The sequence below is a fragment of the Eschscholzia californica genome, unplaced genomic scaffold (assembly GCF_041429995.1).
Source record: "Eschscholzia californica isolate CP2 unplaced genomic scaffold, dmEscCali1.0.p SCAF_4, whole genome shotgun sequence".
Taxonomy (NCBI): domain Eukaryota; kingdom Viridiplantae; phylum Streptophyta; class Magnoliopsida; order Ranunculales; family Papaveraceae; genus Eschscholzia; species Eschscholzia californica.
The window spans coordinates 47,496,525-47,522,856 of record NW_028238461.1 but is presented as its reverse complement, the minus strand read 5'-3'; the positions used below and the strand labels follow the sequence as shown (position 1 = coordinate 47,522,856).

Sequence of the window (26,332 nt, the reverse complement as noted above, 5' to 3'; positions counted from 1 at the left end):
ACAAGATTAAAGGAGAAGACTTCTCAATACTCCGCTCTGGTCCAAGAGAGACTCATTCTGGCCAAGACTCCAATTGGCTTTTCTCTATCATTCAAATTGTAGATGGTTTGTGAATGGAGCCAATGAAAATTCACAGCAACAGTGAAGAAGAATACCTCCATCAGGGAGGAATACCACAATCAGGGAGACACCATGAGAGGAGACAGTAGGGTACAATTTTTCGGGTGTGTGAAGCTCACTTTGTTTGAGTGGTAACCGGGTGTTCAAATCTTTACAGTTTCCATAAAACATATTATCAGATAATAAGAATATATGATTGTATCTGTATATGCTGCTACAAAACTGTAGCAGTTCGATCAGTTTCTACTTGAACAACTGGTTTATATCAAGAACATTTCAAACAGCTCAATACATTTAAAGATAAGACACTTTAACCTAACCATACATTAAAGGACAGAACAACAAATTAAGTAAAAGACTATTAGTAAAAAGTTCAAAAATGGTTAGAAATGTTGGAGATTTCAAACCTTTCCAAGGAATGTGCAAGATTGCTCTTCCCTGTCTACTACCCGAAATAACTTCTACATTTTGATGTTCCACATAAACACGGCTTTCTTCTTCCGTCCGATGTACCATAATCATATGTCAACTCTGTCATGGGTGGAATGTGCTTAATGGCAAAGAACAAGATATGAGGATAGGAATCCCCTTTTTTATCACGTGACACGAGCTGCCAAAAGATGTTTGGAGAGCAGCTATGGTTCAAAAAACGAGCAACATTACCCATATTCTTTGAGCTTATTGTCATTGGTAACTTGGGCTTGTATGCTTCGTTCAAGTCCACGGGCTTCTTCTCTCCAAGCAACTCCGGTATGTAATTCCATTCTCGTATGTAGTTTCCCGGATGTATTGCATTGAAGATATAATCATTGTCTATGTCAACCCCTCTTCCTCCGGTATTATTAATGACGTCACCTGCATATTCACAAATGAAAGTACCCGCTCGGATAGGATCCCAAGATCGGACCCCCCAACCTCTATTTTCTGTCTTAAACACCTCCAGGCGGACTTTCGGGCCATTTTCAGCTACTTGGTTTTTGCAAGTAGGATAACATGAACACGACGGACCACATTCATGTATCAAAGGTTTCTGGATCACAAGAAGCCCATTAGCATAAGGGGAATCACCTCCATTCTTCTGAATACAAGAGCAATCTGAATTTGGAAGACATGAATAATTTGTACAACCGCAACCAACAGACGGCCGTTCTGGGTACTTGAGGCTAGGGATATAAACGAAATGAGCAGGTCCTCTATCCCCATCGACATCATTCACAAGAGGAATTGGTAACTTTTCCACTCCTAAACTCAAGTCGGGTAGTACAAGCCCATGCCGATAATTGATATTTTCCCTCCATTGTTGAGTGGCTTTCCATAAAGTGAAAGCTTCGGGTTGATCGAGTACTCTTACCAATTTGTATTTGAAAACACTAACACCTACTTTGTTTTTCTCCGTCCATGACTCTTGTATTTTATATAAACCATCATAGATATACACTTTCCCACTTGAGCTTAAAACATCCTTCACACCTCGAATAACTCTAACCTCGTTCCCACGATGCAAACTTTTCTCTAACGCGAGATTTCCCCTTTCGAGCTTCTGATCAGATGCTTCTTTGCCATTATCTTTCTTCTTAGATAGGTTACCACCTTGACCACTGTAAATCAAAACATCTCCTGCATCTGCTTCATCTTCGTACCCACCAGAAGAAACAATACTCACAGCCAAAGGCTCTCCAACTTGGCTAAAGTTCATAACCATATAATCAATTCCAGCCATTATTGGACAATGTAATCCCACCAAGCATAATTCAATCCTGAAAAAGAAAATATCTCCAACCTCAATCCCAGGAACATTTCCAATCCTCTTCCTCAAATTAGTTCTGAATGAATTGTTCATCATTATTGTCCCTGCTTTTAAATCCGGCCGTTTACTAACTCCTGCTCCAGCTTCTTCAAGTTGAGCAAATCTTCTTCGAAGTCCATCATATTTCATTAGAATACTAGCAACTAAATCAGTATCACCATCTTGGGAATTCAAAATTTCATTTTCACTCATCTTTGGTTTCTTAGACTTGACTTTATTCTTCTGCTTCGACCCATTACTACTAACTCCTCTATCTATCTCCTGTTCTTCTGATGTTGATATGCCAGAATCCCCTGAATGGGTTTTCAAGTTTCTCTTTGGTAATCCATTATGACCACCACCACCAGTACCACCATCAGAAGATTTTGATGAAGTTTGGGTTGAATGGTCGTTATTAGGGTTTGAAGGGTAAAACTGTGAGTACCCACTTCCATTATTATTAGGAGGAGGTACACAACGCAAAGGCTTCACATTTAAAACTCTAGACTTGTCAAAAGGGGCTGAATTCGAACCTAACCCTGGTTCCATCTTTGATCCAGTCTGACCAACAACAACAACTGAAATACAGAGGAGTCCTAGAGAGAGAGAGGGCAGTAGGACCACCAAGCTTTCTTCTATCTAACGACCAAATCCGTACTACAAGTTACAAAATATTTAAAGAGAGAGAAAAAGCAAACAAGCTTAAAATACTACTAAAATCTCACAAATCACAACAACCAGACAAAAAACAGGGCAAAAGATTATAGGTTGAAGAACTGAAGAGCCTGAGTAAGCCGATCGGTTCTTTACTTCACCTTTTTCTTTCTCGAAGGAATCGAGAAACAGTTAAAAGTATTCGACGATTGAAGCTTTTAAAAAAAACCCTAGATATGAAACAAAATGAAAATCAACTGGTTTTGTTTAGGAGTTTTGAAGAAGTAGAAACAAATCAGAAGAATAGATAAACTTGATATAATAAAGTGAAGAAATAGTGAAATTGAGTTTAGCTTACTTTTTTTGGGGATCGATTGAGGAGTTTTAGGGTTTTGATATTCCGACCTTGAGGAATATTTAGGTTTGGGCAGTTCTTCTGTCTGATACTTCTCCCACACTTGTCTGTGTCTTTTTGAGTGTATTCTCCGTTTTTTCTTACAGATGTTGGTCTTTCAAATTTGAGGGATTTTCTAGCGAATGTTATTGACTGTCTAGAAAAATCTTATCAACACCCCCACTATAAGTATACCTTTACTTGTCCACCACCCTTTGGTAACGGTTGGACACCCCTCTTAAGACTATGAGGTCGTGGGATCGAGTCTCGGTGGAAGCAGTTGCCATCAAGATTTATCTTATGTAATGTAGGCTATGAATAATGTAATAATTTGTCGGGCTTTAGGCCTCTTCGTTGTCGGGCTTTAGGCCTCTTTCAGTTTCAGTTTAAAGTAGGCGGTTATCGTGCTCATTACATCTCTATGATGCATCATTGCCTTGTAACGACTAACGTAAACCGTAGTCGAATTCTCAAAAAAAAAAAAAAGTATACCTTTACTTTTTTTAATATATAAATATACCACAAAAATTTATGGTGTACAAAGGGATGATAATTGACAACACTTAGTTGGCACATATACTCCAAAGGTCCCTGGAGGTTCGGGGTTCGATCCCCAAAAAAGGTGGAATTTCTGAATTATTGAATTTGGGGTTATTAGGGCATAAATAATGTAGATTGGCTTTAGGCTAGTTTCTTTTTTGATTTGACAGCTACCGTGCTCATCACATCCTTGATGTATCAACGACTTGTAATTACTATCATAATTCGAAGTCAAATTACCAAAAAAAAAGATGATAGTTGATAGGGGTTAGAATCGGGTTAGACTCTGGTACCCATCTATATAATAAGGCAGGAAGGAAAGTATCTTTTCTAAAATATATTCTCTTCTTCGATAGATAAGATTACACCTCCCAAATTTTTCTCTAAGAGTTTAGATTATACCTCCCAAACTTATCTTCAGTGGCTAATATTACACGTCCAAATTTATCTCCAAGATTGAGATTACATCTCTCAACCTAATCTTAATCCTTTGATATAAATGAGTATAAAGCGTAAACTGGGAAATATGGGCTTTAAGATCTCAAGAAGCTACATTTTTTGGTGGGTTCCGGTGAGAAAAATTTGCAATCTCTTTGCACAAAGTCCATCATAACACTCCTATTAACGGACTTATCATCCATGGCAATTAATTAGAATACAATATCTTAAATGATTTTTTCAATTTCTTCTTCCTCAATCTTTTCCCATCTCCAGTCACCAACTTCGATCGCCATAATCATCACTTTTTTTTTTCTCTCTCTCTCTCTAATTTCTCTCTTGGATTTTTCTCTTCGCTCGGGTTAATCTCGCTCTCTCTGGTCTCTCTATCTCTCACTCGAATCTCTAACTTTTGTATGTCGACTAAACCCCGAAAGTTTCAGCTGAGAGGAGAGAGGGATCAGAGAAAAAATTTGAGGAGAGAGAGAGACATAAGATAGAGGAAGAAATGAAGACTGAAAAGAAATAGAGGTCGTCCCCCACCGCTGATTGAGAACAGGTCGAGGACCCTAACAACGACATGAGAAGAAGTGTGTGTTTGGAAAAAAAATATAGTTTTTTTCACTATGTCGAATTTTTTTCTTGATTCCCCAAAACTTCGGTCATAAAATATTTCGAATACTATACATACGCGACCAACCTAAAACTAAGCTCATTTATCTTGTAGTAATTGACTAGGGTATAGCTCGTGCACGAGGCGAAATTTATTGAACATTTTACATTGTTTTATATTTTGCGGTGAATGTTTTTTTGCATATGAGTTTTTTTATCGTATTATTGTCTTACTCTAATGAGCTGTAAAATAAAAGAACTAAACTATAACTAAAACAAAAAATCACATAAAAACAAATGAAAGGGAGAATGTGTTTGAAATCTAAACATGAAAAAACCTAGATATTAAATAAGAAACTAAAGGAGTAAATTCTTGTATCATGTAAACAACAAAATTAAATACTGGATATGTATATGTTTTGCAATGCAGTTAACAAAACCTTAGTCGTATGCAAAAATTCTCTTTTTATTTGGGATTTCTCTTAAGGATCTCAATCGTCCACGCAATACTAGATACAAAATTATCCATCTAGAAAACGACACCGAAGTAATTTTGAAGTTTTTAAAGTGTTGCATTAGAAATTTCTTTTGACACGCAGGACAAATAGAGTTTTTTTTTTTTTTTTGAGTTTTCGCTGGAGATGCTCTAGGTAATAAAAATAACATTTTCTTAGTGCAGCTCCAATGCAAAACTTAATCTTTAGAAATTTTGACTGTCATAAAGAAATTTTAGAGTTTTGTTTTAAAAAATCTTGAATGCAAAGCTCAATTTGAAATCTAAGATGATGCAAAGATAGTTAAATAGAAATATCTTAAAATAACGCTCTATTTTTAAAGTGTCCTCTTGAAATATCTTTAAATATTCTACTTGCCAATATTTGAATTTTTTTTAACTCGTAGAAATCATATCTTTTATTTGTTTTCAGAATAAGTGATTATTAATTTTTATAAAAATAATTACGACACATAAGTAAAAAAAAGATAAGTTTAGAGTTTAACATTGGAAGTAGAAAAGATTGAAGATCTCTATTTTGCCACATAAAAATAAGAATCTCAATTGAAACTTGGCACAACAAGACTAATAAAGAATTTTGGGTTATTTTTGGAAAGAGGTCATACATAAATACTGGATTTTGTGAAAAAGGCATGACCTTTTATTAATTTGCAAAGGGGGTGTGGACTAGTATTGACCAGTTAAGTCTTAACATCGTTAATTCTATCTTCATTACTTAAAAATTTACTGTAACATTTAAATAAACTCTATACGATTTTGACACAAAATTCGCAAAGGTGGAAAGTTATGACATCCCCCCTGAAAATTATATCATTCTAGAAGTTTTAGCTACTACTATAAAAACTCACTTAATTTTCTTAAGCTATTAGATAAAACTCACTTAACTATATAAAATTTTGAATTTATTCTCTCGTGGGCACAATCTCTTTGTAAAACTTAATCATAAACACCTCTTTCAATGATCCTTGAAAATCGAAGGTGAAAAATAAAAATAAAAGTAAGAAGATGAACTGGAGAGGTTCTTTTGGTATAAAACAAAATTGAGAGGTAAAGCTTGATCAATAGATATTAACCATCCTTGTGGAAGAATAGTGTCCATCAGATTCATTTAAAGTAACATCGTTACATATGATGTTAACTATTTAATGTAACGTGAAGTTAAGTTTAACATTTATTTAACATTCAATACTAGTTACCCCTTAGTCCACCAGGCTCTGGTGTAGGGGTGATCAATGGGGCAGTATAACCGATGGGACGGATTGAAGGAGTTGAAGGAGATGTCCTTCGACCAAGGTGACAATGCGAACAATTTGTCGGATAGGACAATTGATGTGGAAGATCATCAAGTCCGATTGATTTAGGGATCGTAGAGTTGTAGCTAGAGACCAACTGCGATCGTCGAATTACGAAGTAATTCGCGGCTAACTTCGATCGGATCCTACAACGGGTTACACATAAGAGTGACAAATTGATCTAGGATATGACTAGTGGGAGTGAGATATAATCATGGGAGTGTCCCATAAACATATCTCATAGGCCTAAAAAGGAATTAGGCAAAGATAGTACAAAAAGGCCAAAAACAGGGTTTTTGGGCCTAGACCGGTTCGGGTACTTCTAGGACTCGGATTGGGCTGAATTTTGGAGGGCTAGTTGCTGATATAATAAACATTATATCTGCCAATTTTCGTGGTGTTTGGACACCTCATCCTTAGGGAATTGAGAAAATATCAATAGTTGCTATTTTCGACTATTTCCCTAAATCTTATTCTAAAGGGTGTTTTAGGAAACCTAAAAGGAGGTGGATTCTTATTAGGGTTCTATATAAACACTCTTAGGGCAGAGAATAAGGTGTGGAATTTCTCTCTAAGCTTTCTTACTCTACCACATCAAGTAGAGAGGAGAAAGTGAGCTAATTCCCATTAACTATCTATCTAGTCAAGAAGAAAGGAGTTCTTCTTTTCCAACCACCATTGGTGTGCTAGCTATACAACAAGGTGGGAGATCAAATTGTTTGCTCGTGTCCCAAGTAGAGGAGCTACACTTGAAGCTCTTGGTCTTCTCATAAGCAATTGGAAAGGTTCGAGGGAAAACTAGCGAACAAGGTATTTATCTTTCTAGTTTTAATTAATGATTATCATAGGTTTATGCATGTGATCCTGGGAATACTAGTGTAGATATTAGATATCTTAATTCCGCTATAAACACTAGTAGAAGGGTGTAAAACCCAACAGTGGCGTCAGAGCCTCTTGCAATTAGCCTATCTTATCTAAGTTTTGGACCAATTCCATGCTTGCCTAGATAGATTATTGTGTCAAAAGATTTCAAAATTTGTTCTTGAAAAGAGTTTCAAAACCTAATATTTTGATCCAAATTGGTTTGATTAAAGAGTTGTTTTTAAGTTTTTGGAAACTTGTGAAAAACAAAATTTGGAAACTTAGAATTGTTCTAAAAAAAATTTGAAATATTTAGAAGTGTTTCAAATTTTGGAAAAAGCAATTTAAAATTGCAACACAAAAAAAAAAAAAAAAAAAAGGGGAGACTATTGAGTTTTTTAGAAACTCAATAGGTCCGGCCAGGAAGCTTCCTGGCCGGACCAGTAGCCTGGAGGACGCGTCTGGTAGACGCGTCCCAGATTACTGTTGGATGCGTCTGAGGACGCGTCTTCCAGACGCGTCCAGTAGCTACTACCAGACGCGTCTTGGAGATGCGTCTGGGGTCCTGGGTGTCTCGGACTATGTCCGAGACACCTAGTGCTGGTCCGGTCCAGCACCAGATGCGTCTAGGACGCATCTGGTGCTTGGACTAGCGTCCTGGCTCCGGCCAGGACGAGATCAGGCCTATTGGCCTCGGCTCGGACATGCCGGCCCTATGGGCCGTGCCATATCCGGACCTTGTCCAATCCCTTTTGTGGGCTTGGGCCGGGACTTGTCTAGGACTTGTCCCGGGTCTTTTCAAGGCTTTTCGGACCACGAAAAGGGACCACTATTCGAGTGGGAGTTTTATCCAAATTTTCTCCCAAAATTCCAATCCAAATATTTCCGAAATTAACCCGGGCCATTCAAGGCCCAAACGGAATTTCTCTTTAAAATCAAATTTTAAAATCAAACCAAGACACACCATTAGTCTAATCTTTTGATGTAGACTTAAGGTGCGTACATGACATACGGATGTCGACAAAAGTATCTCCCGGATATACATGCATATATAATTGATAGCCTTGAAATATATTATATGATTGCATGTGATGTGAATGCGGAAACTAGTATGGCCATAGAATTTATTTCTTATTCTTGTTTTGAGCACGGATGGGTGCATGTTTTGTAATAATTTTAATTTCAAGTTTACACGATCTGCGAATCGTTTGAGTCTTGTAATTAGAGTTTAGGGTTTATGAGTCCATTGATGAAACTCAAGGAAGAAATCCAAAGGCGAGTGGGAGAAATCAATGGAGGTTCAAAGACGGAGATCTAGACGAACTAAAAGGCGAAACAAGAAGCAAACCAAAGGAGATTAGATCTTCTAGGTTAGGGGCCATACTAGGATCCATATGTGCTTGATTTACTTTCTCGCGCGCATTTACTTACTTATTTACGCTTTATGTCGTGGATGTTAGTTAGGCTAATTAGTTCACTAAAACGAACGCCAGACTAGCGTAAAAGTCCCTAAAAGTAATTTTGAGTACAGTGCCTATCCAAATTAAGACACTCCTTGCGCCCTTGTTCGAGGAAGGTGGGTCGGCCTTCGCAGAGTACCTCCTCTACCTTGGGACATTGCGGGTAGGCCTATAGAAGAGGCCTACATGTCTAAATGGTTCTACTCAACGAGATCAGCAAGAGAGTCTTGGATACTCGAGGCAAAAGGATGGATTTTACACTAAACATGTAATCCATCAACCGAGAATCATATGGTATGATCAGTGGAAGTATTCACTCACCTAAATCAATGGGAATTAAGGGCAGGGCCCTAGTCCGCTTAATCCTTGAGAGATGGGATCTCGGAATCGCATTATTCATCTAGGGACACGTTTTATCTTGAATAATGTGGCAAAAACTTAGGACTTTTTGCAAAAATTATCGAATGTAATACTTAGCAAAATCCTTTTTCTGTTTCATGTAGTTTTACTATGGCAAAAATCAATCTTTTCAACCTATGTTCAATCCTTGATGAGGACAAATTGAACATGGATAACTTCCTTGATTGGGAAAAGAGATTGAGAAGTGTTCTCAAATCTACAAACAAAGAAAGCGTACTGGATACCCCTATTCCAAGAATAACTGCGAACTCAAAGATTGAGGAACAAAAGCAGGCCAAAAGTATCCGGATGAAATCAATTTCAGTAACTTGCCTTATGTTGGCAACCATGGAGCCTAATCTTCAAAAGAGATTCAGGAAAATGGATGCGCACACAATCATCCGTCGATTAAGGGACATGTCCCGAAACAAATCACGGTTGAGGAAGTACGGAACTTCTAAGGCAATCCGGAGAGGCATTGGAATGTCTGAATCAAAGAAAGAACTTCAACTGATTCAGAAGAACAAAAGGAAAAAGGAAGGAACTCACGATTCCGACCAAGGTATCTATGTTATCGAAGTTAACTTAGCAAATACATTTGATTCTCAATCCTGGGTATTCGATACCGGATGTGGTGCTCATATCATTTATGATGTGCAGGGCCTTAAGGGAATCAAGTATTTATCTGGAAGGGAGCTTGTCCTACGAGTAGCAAATAGAGCAACGGTTGCTGCGAAAGCTGTAGGAACTTTCAGTCTACCTTTGGAAACTGGTCTAGTTTTAGAACTTCATAATTGCTATTATGTACCCTCTATTTCTAGAAACATTATCTCAGTTTCAGAATTAGACAAAGAGGGATATCACCTATTAATAAAAAACCAGCGTTGTTCTTTATACAAAGGTGAAATGTTTTATACCAGTGCTAAGCTATACAACGGTCTCTATATTACGAATATTGAGAACGAAGTCTTCAACATAGAAACCAATAGGCTACGGTCAGATGATTCAAATCCAAGTTACCTTTGGCATTGTCGTTTGGGTCACATTAACATGACACGCATGAAGAAGCTCCATGAACATGGACTTCTAGGTTCGTATAATTTAGAATCATATGACACATGCGAATCATGTTTAATGGGTAAAATGACGAGGTCTTCTTTTAAAGGAAAAGGAGACCGAGCCAAAGAACCCTTGGAACTCATACATACGGATGTATGCGGACCAATGAGTACTCCGGCGAGAGGTAACTATGGCTACTTCATCACGTTCACGGATGACTTCACTCGTTATGGTTACATATACTTGATGAGGCATAAGTCCGAATCGTTTGACATGTTCAAACAATTTCAGAACGAAATAGAGAATCAACTTGGCAAGAAAATAAAAGCCATTCGATCCGATCGAGGTGGTGAATATTTGAGTCAAGAATTTGACGATCATCTTAGGAGTTGTGGTATAGTATCTCAACTCACTCCGCCAGGAACACCCCAGATGAATGGTGTTTCTGAAAGGAGAAATCGCACCTTGTTAGACATGGTTCGATCTATGATGAGCTTAGCAAATCTTCCAAACACGTTCTGGGGGTATGCTCTAGAAACGGCTGCTTTCACACTTAACCGAGCTCCGTCAAAAGCTGTAGAAAAGACGCCATATGAGTTATGGTTTGGAAAGATTCCAAAGCTGTCTTTTCTCAAAGTCTGGGGATGCGAAGTTTATGTAAAACGCTTACAAGGAGACAAACTCGCACCTAAATCAGACAAATGTCTCTTTGTGGGCTATCCAAAAGAGACAAGGGGTTACTACTTCTACCACGAATCTGAGAACAAAGTGTTTGTTGCTCGAGATGGTGTCTTCCTTGAAAAGGAATTCCTTTCCAAACAGACAAGTGGGAGAAATGTAGATATCGATGAAATTCGATATGAGCAACAAATAAACACAGATATAGAAATATCAAGAGGTTTAGCGGCTCCTATCTATACACAAAGTATGGAAGAGGAAAATGAGGTCGAGAGAGTACCTCCCGCTCAAGTCGAATTAAATTCGCAGGAGACATCTCAACTAGTTGAGAACACTCCAAAAGTTGCTCAGGCCCCTCGTAGATCTCAAAGGCTCCAGGAATTATCTCAGAAAAAATATATCCTACTGTTAGAAGATAATGAGCCGAGTACCTACAACCAAGCTATGACGAGCCCCGACTCCGAAAAATGGCTAAAAGCCATGAGATCGGAAATGGATTCCATGTCAGAAAATCAAGTATGGAACTTGATCGATTTGCCCGATGGAGCAAAACCAATCGGATGCAAATGGGTTTTCAAAGTAAAAACTGACAAGGATGGAAACGTTAGCGTTTTCAAAGTTAGACTCGTGGCAAAAGGATACAAACAGATTCATGGCATAGACTATGATGAAACCTTTTCACCTGTCGCAATGCTTAAATCCATTCGGATCATTCTAGCAATTGCAGCTCATTATGATTATGAGATTTGGCAAATGGATGTCAAAACCGCCTTCCTGAACGGACACTTGGAAGAGGATGTGTACATGACACAACCCGAAGGTTTTGTAGATTCCAAAAATGCTGGAAAAGTTTGCAAGCTTAAGAAATCCATTTATGGACTCAAGCAAGCAAGCCGGAGTTGGAATCTTCGATTCGACGAGAAAATCAAAGAATTTGGATTTCTCAAGAATGCAGAAGAATCTTGTGTTTACAAGAAGGTTAGTGGGAGCGACCTAGTTTTCTTAGTCCTTTATGTCGATGACATATTAATCATAGGAAACAATATTCCGATGTTGGAATCAGTTAAAGACTGGCTTCGGAAATGCTTTTCTATGAAGGACTTAGGGGAAGCAGAATACATATTGGGAATCAAGATCTATAGAGATAGATCAAGGAGGATGATCGGACTTAGTCAAGAAACTTATATAGATAAGATTCTTCAACGGTTCGAGATGACAAACTCCAAAAGAGGATTCCTTCCTATGTCACATGGTATGGTGCTTAGCAAAGATCAGTGTCCTAAGAGTCCTGATGAGCTAGCACACATGATGAAAGTACCCTATGCTTCGGCAATAGGATCAATCATGTACGCCATGATCTGCACTCGCCCAGACGTCTCATATGCTTTGAGCATGTGTAGCCGTTACCAATCAAATCCAGGAGCTTGTCAACCGAACTATGAAAAGACCTATTTACATGGTTAACATCTCAAAACAACAAAAGATGGTTGAATTCGTTTGATCATTTGAATATTTGACGTGGGGCTGTCTAAAAAGCCTCTTCGCAAGCCTTCTCAGGTCGAGCAGTCTTCCAACCAACTTGCTAAACCACAAGAGCACGCGACGATAACCAGACCAACGTATTTGTGAGTAGCCACCTTAAATCAGACTCAACCAAGATCCCTACTCCAAAACCAGAAACAACTCAGAATCATAAAATACGAACCAAATAGACAAAGGAATTCAAAATAAAGCCATCTTCATTTGAATCTCAGGGTCCGTTTGATACGTGTGAAAACCATTTTTTTTCTGATGGGAAAGAAAACCATTTTTTTCTAATGGGAAAGAAAACCATATTTTCATATGAATTGAGTTTTTTAAGTGTTTGATTGGGTAGTAAGAAAATAGTGTGGGCCTTTAAAAAAATCATGTTCTCTTTCATTTATCCACCACTGAAATGAGAGGTGCCTTTAAATTTTCGTGATTATCTTCTTCTTTTAGGATGCTAACATTAGAAACCCTATCTTCTTCCCCAAATTGATGAGAGAATGATAGAGAGATGGAGTTCATGTTGTTGGAGCAATTTAGGGATTAACCAGAACTTTGCGAAGAAACTATCAGACGAAATCTACCATCAACCTGACTTAGATAAGAACTCTGAGGAATCTTCCATCCATCACAATCTCTTCACAAGATTAATTTGTTTTTCATTTTCATACCCCATCCATTTATTCTTTTCTATTATTGAACGAATTATGTCATTTGTTCATCAACTAGGGTGTGTTGTGTTGTAATGGAATTGAAATTATTCATGCTTATCCATGTTACTTTTCTGTTTAAATGAAACTCATGTCTAACCTAGTTTTAGAGAGAGAAACGGGAAAGAACTAGAGAGAGAAGGGTGAAAGAAAGACATTGTTTATGAAACTCATGTCTAACCTAGAAACAATCTACAGATCCACTCGTTGAACGGTCGCATGTCTCTGCCGTCAAGACCAGTTAGGGCTATTTTCATTAATTTCATGAAGCTTCAGTTGATGCCTATGAGAGACGAAGAAGGCAAAGTTGTTGATGATGCCCATGAGAGAAGAAGACAAGACTTTATTGATTTCATCAAGATTTCTTTTATGATTTGAGAGTTTTGTGAGAGGTTTGGAGATTAGTAAGAAAATAAGTAGAGATTAGTAGTGGAGATAAGAAGTTCATGAATCTGTATGCTTCGGTTCTTTGCCTTCACAACTTCGCAAGAGGAGAGAGAGAGTGGGCAAGAGAAATGACTTGCACGAGAAGGAGGGAGAGGGGGAGAGACAAATTTACTCAAATACCCTCGTTAGAGGAGAGAGAGCGCGCAAGTGTGAGTAAGAAATGGGTTTTCCCATGTAATAGGTGGTAAAATTATATGACCTATTTTCCCACTTTTTTTTCTATCGGAAATTGACTTTCACACCCTAAAATATCTAATCAAACAGTGGAAAATCGATTTTCCAACCCTATTTTCACACCAATCAAACGGACCCTCAGTGTTAAAAAATTAGATATAGAATAACGAGCACATCTCTTTTATTTCAACATCAATACATCTATCAGATGGTTAGCAGTACTTCTACCTTAACTAAGTTGGGCCCTTAATAATGTGCGGCCCAAAGCTGCGATTTTGGGACTAAGTTGGCCCTTAACAATATCTGAATCTTGTCTTTTACCGAATCAAACAATAATGTATTACAAATTTACAATTATCAAGTTTTAAATTATGACAACACCAGGTTTGATAATCAGAGTCAATTTCCATATGTTTCGGTATTTTTAGCACTTTTGACAAAAATAAGAAGTTCTAAGAAGTCAATTCAGTGTCTTATTATTGCAAAATAAGTCCGATCTTCAATTGTAAAATAAAAATGTGTGTAGTTAGCAAAACCCATTATGATCAATGGAGTAAGTCCTGAATAATATGTTTACATTAGTAAATGTCATCCATTAAGGAGTTCTATCATAAACTATAATTTTTTTAAACACTTAATAGTTAATTTCTTACTAATTGAACTGATTTTAGTTTTTAAGATTTCAAATTTCATACTTTAAGAAGTAAATTTATGTCTAATTCGCAGATGAGAGGAGAATTTGACATTAAATATTGAGCATTAAAGAACCCAGTACAACTAATGGAACCATAAATGCTCACAAAGATGTCATATTTCTTCATAGTTATATGTTCATTAATATCTCCCTAACAATCAAGAGAAGAAAGAAAAGGAAATCACTTTCTTGCATCAACCAGTCAAAATAGTAAGTATAATCTTCTTCAATTGCTTCTCACTAGAATTGTAGTTGTTCATGTTAAATCATATACACTAAAATGGCAAATTTGAAGTAACCCAAATAGTCTAGCCGATATATTGATAAAAAGCAATAGATGATGTCCTATTTCTGTTAGTTCAATAGCATTTTCCTAATCCATCGACCAATTTTTCTAGTTTAGATTTTTAGAACTCGTCACACTAGTGGGAAAACACAATCAATTGAACCAAAACCTCACACGACTCTGTCGTTAAAGATTCATTTCGACGGTCCACCACCTTTTAGTGCATTGGTTGAACATCCCTGTTAAGCCCATGTTGTCTTGAGATCGAATCTCGGTGGAAGCAGTAACCACTCCATTCGAATGTAATGACTTTTGGAATCCAATCTAAAAAAAAATGATTTCGACATTAAAAAAATTGTATGGAGTGGTCACTTAAATAGAAGAATTTTTCTTTTTTTAGAAGTCGACTACGATGTACTTAGTTGCTACATTTGACATTCATACATCAAAGATGTGACAAAGCTCGATAACCACCCACTCAATCTCTAACAAGACCAGGTCTGTAGCCCAACTAGATAATGGCCTAAAGCCCAACTATATTATTTTATACCCTAATAACCAAAGATTCTACCTTATCTGAGATTTCAACCTGAGACGTTGAAGGCTTTCTGGAATTTACATCCACACCTTTAAACCACTTGGCTACCAACGGTTGACACTTAAATAGAGGATTGGCCTACTAGAGAGGTGGTACCAATGTTCAAAAAAAATAAGAGAGGTGGTACCAAGTTACCCATTGAACTTTTCAGGGTAAAATTACAAGGTGTGCCACTTGAGTTCATCTCTCTTATACTAGTGAGGTACGTGCATGTCTTCGTGTTGAGTCTGAGTTTCTCTCTCTCTACTCTGTTAGTCTCTCTCTCTCTCTCACTTCTAGAGAGAGAAAATGGAGTAGTAGTAGCAGAGATCCAGGCAAGAACTCAAAAAATTTCGGACGCGCTAAAATTTGAAATTAAATAAAGAGAGTAACGAAATCGAATAAAAACTGGTAATATTTCTATCCGAAATTCACTCTTCTATATACATTTTGACCCATCTTTGATTTCAAAAGAACTAGGGTTAGGGTTTTTGTTTCTATTGCATTACGTTTCTACTCATTTTTGTTTTACTTCTTTTTCTTATCTTTGCTTAGTTTGAAACAAGTTCTCTTCATTGTTTCGAATTTGGGGTTAATTTTTTGAAATTCATGTTAGTGAAATTGGGATTCTTTTGGTGGTTACTTGGTTGTAGTTTTGTGGATTGATTGACTCTGTGAGCTGATTCTTGTTGCATGTTTCTCTTGTTCCATGACTTCCTTTCGTCTCTGTACTTTTAGGGTTTTGAATGTCATTCTCATTTCTGGCTTCATCTTAGATTCTCAAGTGGCTTCTGGTTTTAGAGCTAGAATTCCATTTCCAGTTGTTTGGTTGGACTGTGTAACGTTTTTGGCTTAATTAGGGTTTTATCTTTAACTTGTTGGAACATTAATTTCACTACTGGATTTTGCAGTCTCTTGACTTGATGTCCTCCAGGTGACTTTTTCTCTTTGTGGGTAGGTGTTTTGAATCCGTTTTGTACTGATAACAGTAGCTAGACTTTGCACATTAATGGTAGTCAGAATTTAATGCTTTCATAAAATATAAAAGTCTTTTGGGGTCAATTTTTGGTATCAGTACTTGCTTGATGACACAATGAAATTGCTTTAAAGAGTTCCAAGGTGCCTAAATTTCAACCCTAGGTCCCTTCTTGTGACTGTTGTATACTGATTTTCCTTCAGCTTACGTTTGAAATTCTTTGTTGAGTATGAAATTGGTAGCTCTGTGAATTTTACTTTGCTGTGTGGGGTGTCTGTTGTCTTCAGATTCCACAGTCTGTCTGTCTGTCGAGGCAGTTCTTGCTAGAGATTTTTGGTGTCTCTTGTGAAAGTTGAATGCTTACATTTAGTTTTCACATTTTCATTATTGTTTTCTCTGTTCTTGTTTTTTTGTCAGGATACTGGTTTTCATAATAACTGTTCTGAGTAACTTAGAGGATTGGGACCTGTAAAACATAGCTGAATGAGTTACTCAACAAGCCAGAGTGATGATAGCATGCTGTCAAAGGATCAAGCAGATTCACCATCAATTGACGATGGTAGCTCCAAGGGGAAATGGGGAGAATGGAGTGGCCTGAAAAAAGGACCATGGACAGCCGCTGAAGATGCAATGTTGGTGGAATATGTGAAGAATCACGGGGAAGGGAAATGGAATACGGTTCAGAAGAACTCGGGATTGTTACGTTGTGGCAAAAGCTGTCGTCTGCGGTGGGCTAATCACCTGAGACCGAACTTAAAGAAAGGTGCATTCACTGCTGATGAAGAACGCTTGATTGTCGAAATGCATGCTAAGTTGGGTAACAAGTGGGCTCGAATGGCTGCACAGGTATGAATCCAAATAACTTGTTTTTTCATATTAAATTTCTTGTTGCTTATAAATACTCTGTTTCGGTTATGTTAGTAATGCATAATTGGTTTCCCTTTGATTTAAATCTGATGTTGCCTCCAGCTGCACAAATAATCATCATTTACTGAAGCAGTAATAATGTCATTTAGCAACAATAACATTGGTGACATACACTCAGTTCATAACAAAGAGTTAACATTTTGCTATATTATGCTATGGGACAAGAGATTAGGGTCACTCAGCAACTAAAAGTTAAGTAGTGGTGTAGTTATATATTTTGTACATATTTGGAATCGTTCAGTTCGTTTGCACGGTATATGGACAGAAAACCACAATCAATCAGGAGAGTAACTAGGTATATAGACATGGCTCATGGGGGATAATTTATATAGGTTATTCTTAGATGGACTTCCTCAGGTAAACTATTGTGATAGCGACATAATTTGAACCTATTTACAATCTGGGTTAGCTTACTGATAAATGATGTGGTGGAATTCATAAAATTGAGTATACCAAAAAGAAAAAAAAAAACTGATTCTGCTAAAGAGATTTCAAACTACTATTACATTTTTATAAGTAGATGAATGCCCACATAAGTACTACTTACAAGTAGTCTACTGATCTCTCATATCAGATAGTCAGATCTTCCATGTGCCTTACTAATTTTGAGTTGTAACAGGAATGTACGTTTATCAATTCAAGAAGTAGATCAAAGTATTACGATGTGTTCAATTGTTTGAAGTAAGGAGTTAGAGGAAGTTAAATTTTCTCACTTGTACCTGCTCTCTTCTATTAGGAAGTGTTAGAATTAACCAGTAGTTCAAAGTTGGGTTTTCTTCTTTGGCGATCAGATTCTACGACATCTTCTTAATATAATGATACAGCAGTCTGACCTGAGTCCGTTTGTTAGTAGAGCCAGTAGTCTCTGAACCAGTTATAGACTCAAATAATTATTAACAAGATAGAGATGAATGGCAGCAACTATTAAAAAGGCATATGGGGGACGTCTAAAGAGAGATTAAAGGGCCCAAATTCTAATTTGGCATGTCTTACATCAATGGCCCACCGAGATACTTGAATAATGTGGGTCTGGTCCACATGTCTTTGTGGAAATTCTGCTAGTTTCTAAGTTTCAATTAGGATGGGTCAAGTGTCTTTAATGTGCTTAATGTCTTTAATGTGTTTAATGTCTTTTATGATGTCTTTTTAGTGCCCTAGCAGTTTAGAAGCTTAAGAGACTAGAAGTAAAGGTTGTTTGGGATGTCAAGGGTTGGTTTATGCCTATATAAGGGTTGTATTCCTGCTGTTTGAGGAGAGACTGAGAGTTTTCCAGCAACTATTCAAGCTATTTGTATACGTGTGATGCAAATACACCCAAAGGTGATGCCTAAGGGTTGTAGAAGTGATTCCTAGCTATTAATAGTGTGATACTAGTGCTTTCTATCTTATACTACTATTATTTTTGTCTTTAATTCTCTTTCCCCTTTCTTGTCCTACACCGTTTATTCAACCTTTTCCTTTTCTTGTAGATTAATCTTCTTCATTTTGTAATTTAGTGCGCACCTCCTAAAATGTTGAACTTTCAGAAATTTCTTATAACGTTGTCTTATTTGACTTTATTAGGTTAAGGAAGGGGGAATCATTTTGGGTATGGAGACATAATTTGTTATTCGATCTCCAATTCTTTAGGTCTTTATTGGTTAAGTTTCATTTTTGTTTTGAAATTTGAATGAGTATTGGTTAGTTTCATCACTATTGTCGTACCAATGACAGGCTACTATTGGTGTCATGGTGTTTCTTTGGTTCTAAGATGCATTGTTCTTGATCAGAAAACTAAATTTTATATTCTCATAAATAGTTAGGTAACTAGCTCGTTCAAATAATAGTTTGGTTTACCGCTCTTGTTTCTTCTTTTTTTCAGTTGCCAGGGCGTACTGATAATGAGATAAAGAACTACTGGAACACAAGAGTCAAGAGAAACCGACGTGCTGGTTTACCGCTCTACCCTCCTGATGCGCATTTGCAGGGTAGGAGTGAGGATAACCAGACTCCAAGCAGCGGTGAAAGCAACAGCGAAGATGTCCTACACTCTGACTTCCCTCGAGCAAACAGTTGTGAGAATCCTCATATAGTTTTTGACAGTTTGAAGGGCAGTCAAGTGGTCCCTTATGCACCAGCAATGTCTGATTTATCTGTTGGTAACATGCTAATTCAAGGGCCAGGTTCATCATGTCAGAGTTATGGATTCATTCCTGCCCCAGGGGTACGCCCCAAACGACCTCGCAGATCAGAGATGACCTCACTTGCTTCTGGTTTCAGTCATGGTAGCATTAATAATCTTCACCTACCATTAGAACACTTCCATGGTCCTACTCGTGAAAAGAGTAATCGTCCCCTCGGTTTATTTTTTACCTATGATGGGTTATCTTTTCCATATGATCCTAATCCAACTAGCAAGGTTGCTGAAATGCCTGGCAGCCATGCCCTTTTTAATGGCAATTTCTCTGCTTCCAAGTCCTACCAAGGGGCTGCGAAGACGGAGCTCCCTTCACTCCAATATCCAGAAGCTGATCTTTCAGAAGGCAGCTGGGGTCTGACATTCTTGCCGCGGGTGCCTTTGCCGGTTGAGTCTGTTGTTGATGCTTTCATTCAGTCTCCTACTTTCCCTCCAACTGGACTGTTGGAATCAGATTGCCCTTCACCTCGTAGCAGCGGTCTGTTGGAAGCAGTACTTCATGAATCGAAGGCGTTAATCTCTAAGAATCAATTGTCGGAGAAGAGCCCAAATTCTTCTGCTTTCACAAGTAGCCCAACAATTGAAAATTCAAGTGTAAATCTTCATCAGCCGGCATGTGAAGAAAGTTGTGACCCCATTTCACCATCGAGCACATCTGCTGAATCAGCTTTTATTGCAAGCAGTCCGATTTCTAGAACCTCTTTGAATGATAATCAACCCATCAAACCCTTCCCTGGTAAGTGCATCATATATATATATTATATATATATATATATATATCTGTGTGTGTGGGTGTGTTATCTTTTGATTGATTATACCATTTGCAACGTTTATGACTGTGAACGCAGTTCCTCTTTCTCTTTCTGCAGAAACCGGCAAACCAGAACCAATTGAAGATGTCCCAAAGGTTCCAGATGAAGGTGAGAATGAAACCAAAGCACATTTTGAATTTTGCTGGCCCGATGATTCTTTACTTCCGGCGGATTGGTTTGAGAAGAATGGCGAATGTGTCGAAGACCAATCCATATGGAGCGATGCACTAGCAAGACTCGGTGATGATTTATGTCATGATTCCGACAAGCAAATGCTATGTGGAGAATCTACACTATCAAACCAAGGATGGTTAACTGACTTTTCCTGGAATGACATGAACGGCCCCTGTCAAATGTCTCAGCTTCCCTGAAAGGATCTGCACAACTGAAAATCTCATGGCTGCTCACGATGTGGTAAAATGAGCCATGATTATCCTGATAGTAGTTTTATATCTTGACTGGTTGAAATTTTTGCTTTTATCGAACTGGTAGAAGAATGCATGTCTTGGAACATCATATGGATATTTGGTAGTGGCTATGAAATTTAGAGCATGTTTCTGTTGTTAGAATTGACAAACATCTTTCAATCTTGATAATATTTTTAATATGTGCTTCTTATTCTTCATGAATACGTTGCAGATTTTTGTGTTATTTGTCCTTCGGAAAATTATTATTTTGTTTATGATTAGAAGTTTCCCATGATTCAAACAGTTGATATTTGCAAGTGGCTACTCTGCCCTAAAAGCTCAATTCCATTCCCTTGTGAATTAGTGGGAAATTCATTTGTTCTTAAACATTTACAACTAGCTCTCCAATAAATTTTGTTGTCGATCCAGGTCCGTTATTGAATTATATAGCTATTACATCTTATGTGTGCTCATTTAGGTGCTACAAAAACCAGTTTTTAGTTGGTTAACTTTAGGCAAATAGAGTGAAAACCTATAGTCGTAGCCCCGCTTTATATCTGGGGAAGTGTACAAATTAACATTGTAGTTGTGATCAAGTCGTATTTGTTTAGGTATTATAGAACAAAGCATTAGATTCAATGTGAGCAAACGCGAGTAAGAGGACATGGGTAGTCTTTCTAGTTATATTTAGTGGAAAACACGATTTCGATGCACTGAAGTTGGCTGAGGCCTGAGGGAGAGACAAAGGAATGTCCAATTAGATACAGAATAAGAAATGAGAAAAGGGGCAAAGATGACAAAAAAATGAACGGTTCTAGAACATAACTTTTAGTTCGAGGACTAATTATGGAAGAAACCTTTTTTCATTATAAAATTTGAACCTAGATAAAACAAAAAAAAAAAAAGTTGTAGTTTGATTCTTGTGAATTTGAGGTAAGTGAATGGTGACTCAAATAAACGTAATCAGTAAGAAGTGAGGAAGAAGGAGCCAAGTCAGTCAATAACCCTAGGACCACGTCCCTCACAAAGTGTTTAATGAAAGTCAAAGTCGGACTACTAATTGTGATAATGCATTAATGCCCCTATCTTTGACTCTTCCCCCCTCCCTAATCAGTGGCTGAATGCACTAGTCCAACAACCTCCTGTTTTCTCTCCCTCCCTCCGTTTTATGGACAGGAAAATGTTTCCATGTCCCGTTACTATCGCTCGCGGCCGAATCTAGATAGAGCTATCTGTTACAATCCCGACCAAATCTGCATTGAACTTTTTGTTCAATCAAAATTTGGAGAGAAAGAAACATTTTATTTTCTCCTTCTAAATCTTGACCGGCTACATATCTTGGTCAAGATTCGACTAGGATAGTTGCAGTATAGAACGTCACCACTGTTACGAATACATTCCTCTTCGTTTTTTTTCATTTTTTCTATAGTGAAAAATTTATCATTTGAACTTTCGAAATTAATATTTTTTATTTTAAGATTTATTGTACCATATGAATTGGCTTATGTAATTCTTCTTATAAATGTTTGCTCTTTTCTTTTGTTAATTGTTACATCATAGTTCACACCCAATTTTTTGTAGACCACATTATGGAAATCCGCCAACATCGGTTGCCAACTTTTAATGGTGAAATAAAATCGATATGAGTGGGAGAGTGACCATGACCATAGAATGGGTGCAATATGAAGAAATGTCATGTATGAGTATTATTTGGCAGTGTCTCCTTTGAATAGAATCATAGATAGACCCACAATGTAATTAGAGGGATTATGGGAAACAAATTGTGTTTGGGTCGTGGGTTGTTGGTCCTCTGAAAAGGACAAGTATATCATATTAAAAACCCCCCAATTTTGGACCACCCGTACATCAATCAGTACCTGCTAAACTTTGACTCACTCTCCCACCTCTTTACGTTTTCTATGTCATCGTCTTTTTGATATGTTTCTAGAAAACCCTTATTATATTATGTGTATTTAGTTTTTTTTTTTTTTTGGTTGAAAGATATGTGTATTTAGTTGAGAGAAAATGGTTGTTTAGGTCATAATATTATCTATAATGACTAAAAAAACAAGTAACTTTCTCTATTTGCTAAAAGTTGTCAAAATATAATGAGTATTAACCCATAAGATTTAAAATAATATGAGAAATTATTAAGAAGGTCACTTTTTTATATTTTGGTTCCGGAAACACCCCTACCCACAAAAGTTCATTTTCTCACTAAAAGATTCCAGAAACTTTTTGGGTTTTTCCTTCTTCTACATCTTCTCTAATTCTTCTTCTTCGTCTCTTTAATTCTTCTTCTTTCTATTTCGTCACCTTTGATTCTTCTTCTTCTTCGCTTATTCTTCTTCTTCCTCTTCGATTATATGAAGACGAACAAAGCAACCAGCAAACCTAAATTTCCTAGGGTGAAGTTTATATGAAAAAAATTTGTTTGAATATTTTCAGATCTGGGTTTGATTTGTACTTAGATGAGAAAAATACCAGTTTGCGTACAAAAATATCAGTCTTTTTGATTCCAATCTCTGAACAAAAAAACCAGTGACGGCTCTCACTTACGGTCTCTCTCTCTCTCTGCAAATATGTTGTGCAAGTGAGTTCTCATCTCTCTCTGCAAATATGTTGTGCAAGTGAGTTCTCATCTCTCTCTCTTTCTCTATCTCTAACTTTTAGGGTTTCTATTTTGTTCTTCTCAATGTATTGTAAATCTATTTACTCTTATCGACATCGAAGGAATTAGATGTATCTACTACATATTCACAATACTAATTGGTTTGATTTTTCAGGATTCAGTATCTTACTTTTTGTGTAAATATCAGAACTGTTGTTTGATTTGTTTTCCGTTTGAGTCATTGAGTGATCCACCAATGATAATCTTCTTACTTAATGATAATCGATCAGGATTCGGGAACTTTACTACAAATAAAATACAAAGGGCTTTTTTGATCTAAAAATTTGTTTGTTTGTAAGAATGGGAAATTGTTCCAATTTTGAGTTAGTAATAATGTATGTGAGAAATAGATAGACTAGTTCGTATTAGTTTACTAATTCATAACAAAAGGTTTACCCTTTATTGGAGAAGCCCTAATTTTGTTTTTTTATCGTTCTATGTATCGATAAAAATACCAGATTGCGTATTTTGGATCCGAGCTCTTTATGCCACTTTTCTTTAATGTGTTGTTACTGTAGTTCTCTCACTCCCATAAATTATTATAACAAAGTTGAATTGCTAATTATGTCCGAAGTATTTTGTGGTGCAATTTCAGGCGATGTTTAGATAGGCGTATTTTTGAAGAGTGATGCCGTATTTTGTAAGACCCACTTTCATGCTTGTAGAATCCAGAACTTGTTTTGCTCTAAGTTGTTGATTTACTCATGGTTTATTTCTAGGGTTAATTCCGTTTTAGCTCCCGATTTGTGACCAACTCGCCGTTTTGGCCCCTATAAGTGTCCGGCAGTTCGTTTTGGCCCCAACATATTTTTGTAAGCTTCTCCATTCTGCCCTTATGGCAATTTTGTAAATTAAATGTATTTTCTTTCTCTTTGTCCACCTCACTAAGCAATTGCCACGTCATATTCGTCCACATAAGGTCGCCGGAAAAAGTTGCCGGAAAATGTCGCCGGCGACATCAATTCCGGCGACCACCATTTTTTTTTTTCAACTTCTTCTTCTCCAACCAACCATCTCCTTCCTTCTTCTTCTCTCTCTCTCTCTCTTTCCTCTTCTCTCTCTCTCTCTCTCTCTCTCTCTCCTTCTTCTTCTCTCTCTCTCCCCCCTCTTCTCTCTCTCTAAAATAATTAGGTTTCCGGCGAAGAGAAACCCTTCGCCGGAAACCGTCTGGATCTGGGGCTCTTCGTCTGGATCTGGGGTGTTCCCCAGATCCAGACGGTTTCCGGCGAAGGGTTTCCCTTAGCCGGAAACCTAATTATTTTAGAGAGAGAGAAGAGGGGGGAGAGAGAGAGAGAGAAGAAGAAGGAGAGAGAGAGAGAGATAAGAAGAAGGAGAGAGAGAGAGAGAGAGAAGAGGAAGGAGAGAGAGAGAGAAGAAGAAGGAAGGAGATGGTTGGTTGGAGAAGAAGAAGTTGAAAAAAAAAATGGTGGTCGCCGGCGACATTTTCCGGCAACTTTTTCCGGCGACCTTATGTGGACGAATATGACGTGGCAATTGCTTAGTGAGGTGGACAAAGAGAAAGAAAATACATTTAATTTACATTATTGCCATAAGGGTATAATGGAGAAGCTTACAAAAAAATGTTGGGGCCAAACAGGAAATTGGGGCCAAAACGAACTGCCGGACACTTATAGGGGCCAAAACGGCGAGTTGGTCACAAATCGGGGGCTAAAACGGAATTAACCCTTATTTCTAAGAGGTTTATATCGATTTTCTTTTTATGACTAGTAATTTTCTGTATTTAGTTTCTTTACACTATTGATATATTAAGTTATTAACCAGCCTACAATACCTTTCCTGTTCTTTCTATTTTTCTTCTTGAAACTAATTTTGATCCCATTTGAGCTTCAACATGAAATATACAGACTAACATCAATAAATTTCCACGATTAAAACTCACATTATTAGAGAGATTTAGTACTTAGCAGGTCCCTCAATACTTCAAAGTGGTCTTTGTTGTTGGGTGATACTATTATTTGTTTCATTGTTGCTTTGATTATTTCTTCTACTACGTGGTCTGCTTTCACATATAATAAATTATGGTAGTCGTGTTTGAGTTTATAATCTGAGTTTTTGTAAACTGGATTTGCAATATTATAACTGCAAATTCAGTTTGGAGAAGAAATATTACAAACTCAGTTTGCAATATATTATATATATAAAGCGATAGTAAGCTTTAAGGTAAAGCACTCAAGTGTCTGACTATTACCTTTTACGTTGGCTATGTGTTTCATGTCTTCTAGATTAGGATATGAGACATAATTTTTCTAATACTTGTGCTGTTTTTTTTCTACTGCTCTTCTAAAATGATCTAAGTAGGTTTGGGTTTTGATGTTTTTACTCTGTCATTGGAGAGAGAGGAAGGCATTAACCTTGTAACTGAGGCTACCTGCTCAGGTATATTCAATGATCTCGGAAGTGGTAGCAACGTTGATGTATGTGTAATAACCAAGGTAAGTTTACTTTCTGATGAAAAAATCACTTGGTTTTGACATTCGATTGTGTTGTTAAAAAAATTTGCTATTCAGGGGGCAAGGAGTATCTGAGGAAAGCATAAATCACCCAACCCTCAGACTTATGTCAGTTCAAAAGGTTATTCATTCACGAATGGTCAGACAGGTTAGTAACTTATCTTCACATTAGTTGCAGCTTTCTGTTCTTCTTTTTTCAAACCGAAGTAGTAAATTATTTTGTCGATTCCATGCTTGATATGTTGGACTTAGAGATTCAAGTGTTTAAGCTTTCTATATACAAGACTGGAGTGGACTTGTTACTGAGACCTTTTGATTGTCTAATTGGGTTTGTGATTTTTTATTTATAGAGGTTTTAATGACGAAGGTGAAAGCGTTGAAAGAGCAAGTGTTAGTTGGAGGAGATGCAATGGAAGAATAGATTAGGCTGAGTTGTTACTAAAATTGACATTCTTAAAAGTTTAACAGTTTATGTTCTTTGTAGTTTTTTAATGTTGAAGTTCATCCATAAAATCCTACTTTTGACTTGAATATGAAACTTGGTAGATGAATGATAAAATGAATTTCACACTCAAGATTTTGTAGATATAAACCCTTAATTTATATTCTTGCAAATTGAGTTTGCAAGACATGCAACCCAAGATTATATTCTGGAAAGCTTACAAATCAT

The 26,332-nt window shown here is 37.1% G+C and overlaps 2 protein-coding genes across 5 annotated transcripts; one reads left to right on the top strand and one right to left on the bottom strand.

Moving 5' to 3' along the window:
* Positions 1–277: 277 nt before the first annotated feature.
* Positions 278–3,118, bottom strand: LOC147545408 (histone-lysine N-methyltransferase, H3 lysine-9 specific SUVH1-like). Of its 2 annotated transcripts, none has more exons than XM_086633937.1 (2): positions 2,919–3,118; positions 278–2,545 (listed from the first exon to the last, which is right to left on the bottom strand). In XM_086633937.1, the coding sequence occupies exon 2, from the start codon at positions 2,453–2,455 to the stop codon at positions 566–568; it is 1,890 nt and encodes a 629-aa protein (XP_086490063.1). In that variant the 5' UTR covers positions 2,456–2,545; positions 2,919–3,118; the 3' UTR covers positions 278–565. The 2 variants fall into 2 exon arrangements, with proteins under 2 accessions (XP_086490063.1, XP_086490062.1); XM_086633936.1 differs by having other exon boundaries at positions 278–2,790; positions 2,919–3,115.
* A 12,167-nt stretch (positions 3,119–15,285) lies between these two features.
* LOC147545407 (transcription factor GAMYB-like) lies at positions 15,286–20,764 on the top strand. 3 transcript variants are annotated; one of them, XM_086635966.1, is made up of 5 exons: positions 15,335–15,633; positions 16,134–16,176; positions 16,616–17,044; positions 18,987–20,037; positions 20,171–20,764. In XM_086635966.1, exons 3-5 carry the CDS (start codon positions 16,682–16,684, stop codon positions 20,482–20,484), a joined length of 1,728 nt encoding a protein of 575 aa, XP_086492092.1. In that variant the 5' UTR covers positions 15,335–15,633; positions 16,134–16,176; positions 16,616–16,681; the 3' UTR covers positions 20,485–20,764. The 3 variants fall into 3 exon arrangements, with proteins under 3 accessions (XP_086492091.1, XP_086492092.1, XP_086492093.1); XM_086635965.1 differs by lacking the exon at positions 16,134–16,176 and having other exon boundaries at positions 15,286–15,633; XM_086635967.1 differs by lacking the exon at positions 15,335–15,633 and having other exon boundaries at positions 16,129–16,156.
* The last annotated feature ends 5,568 nt before the right edge of the window (positions 20,765–26,332 follow it).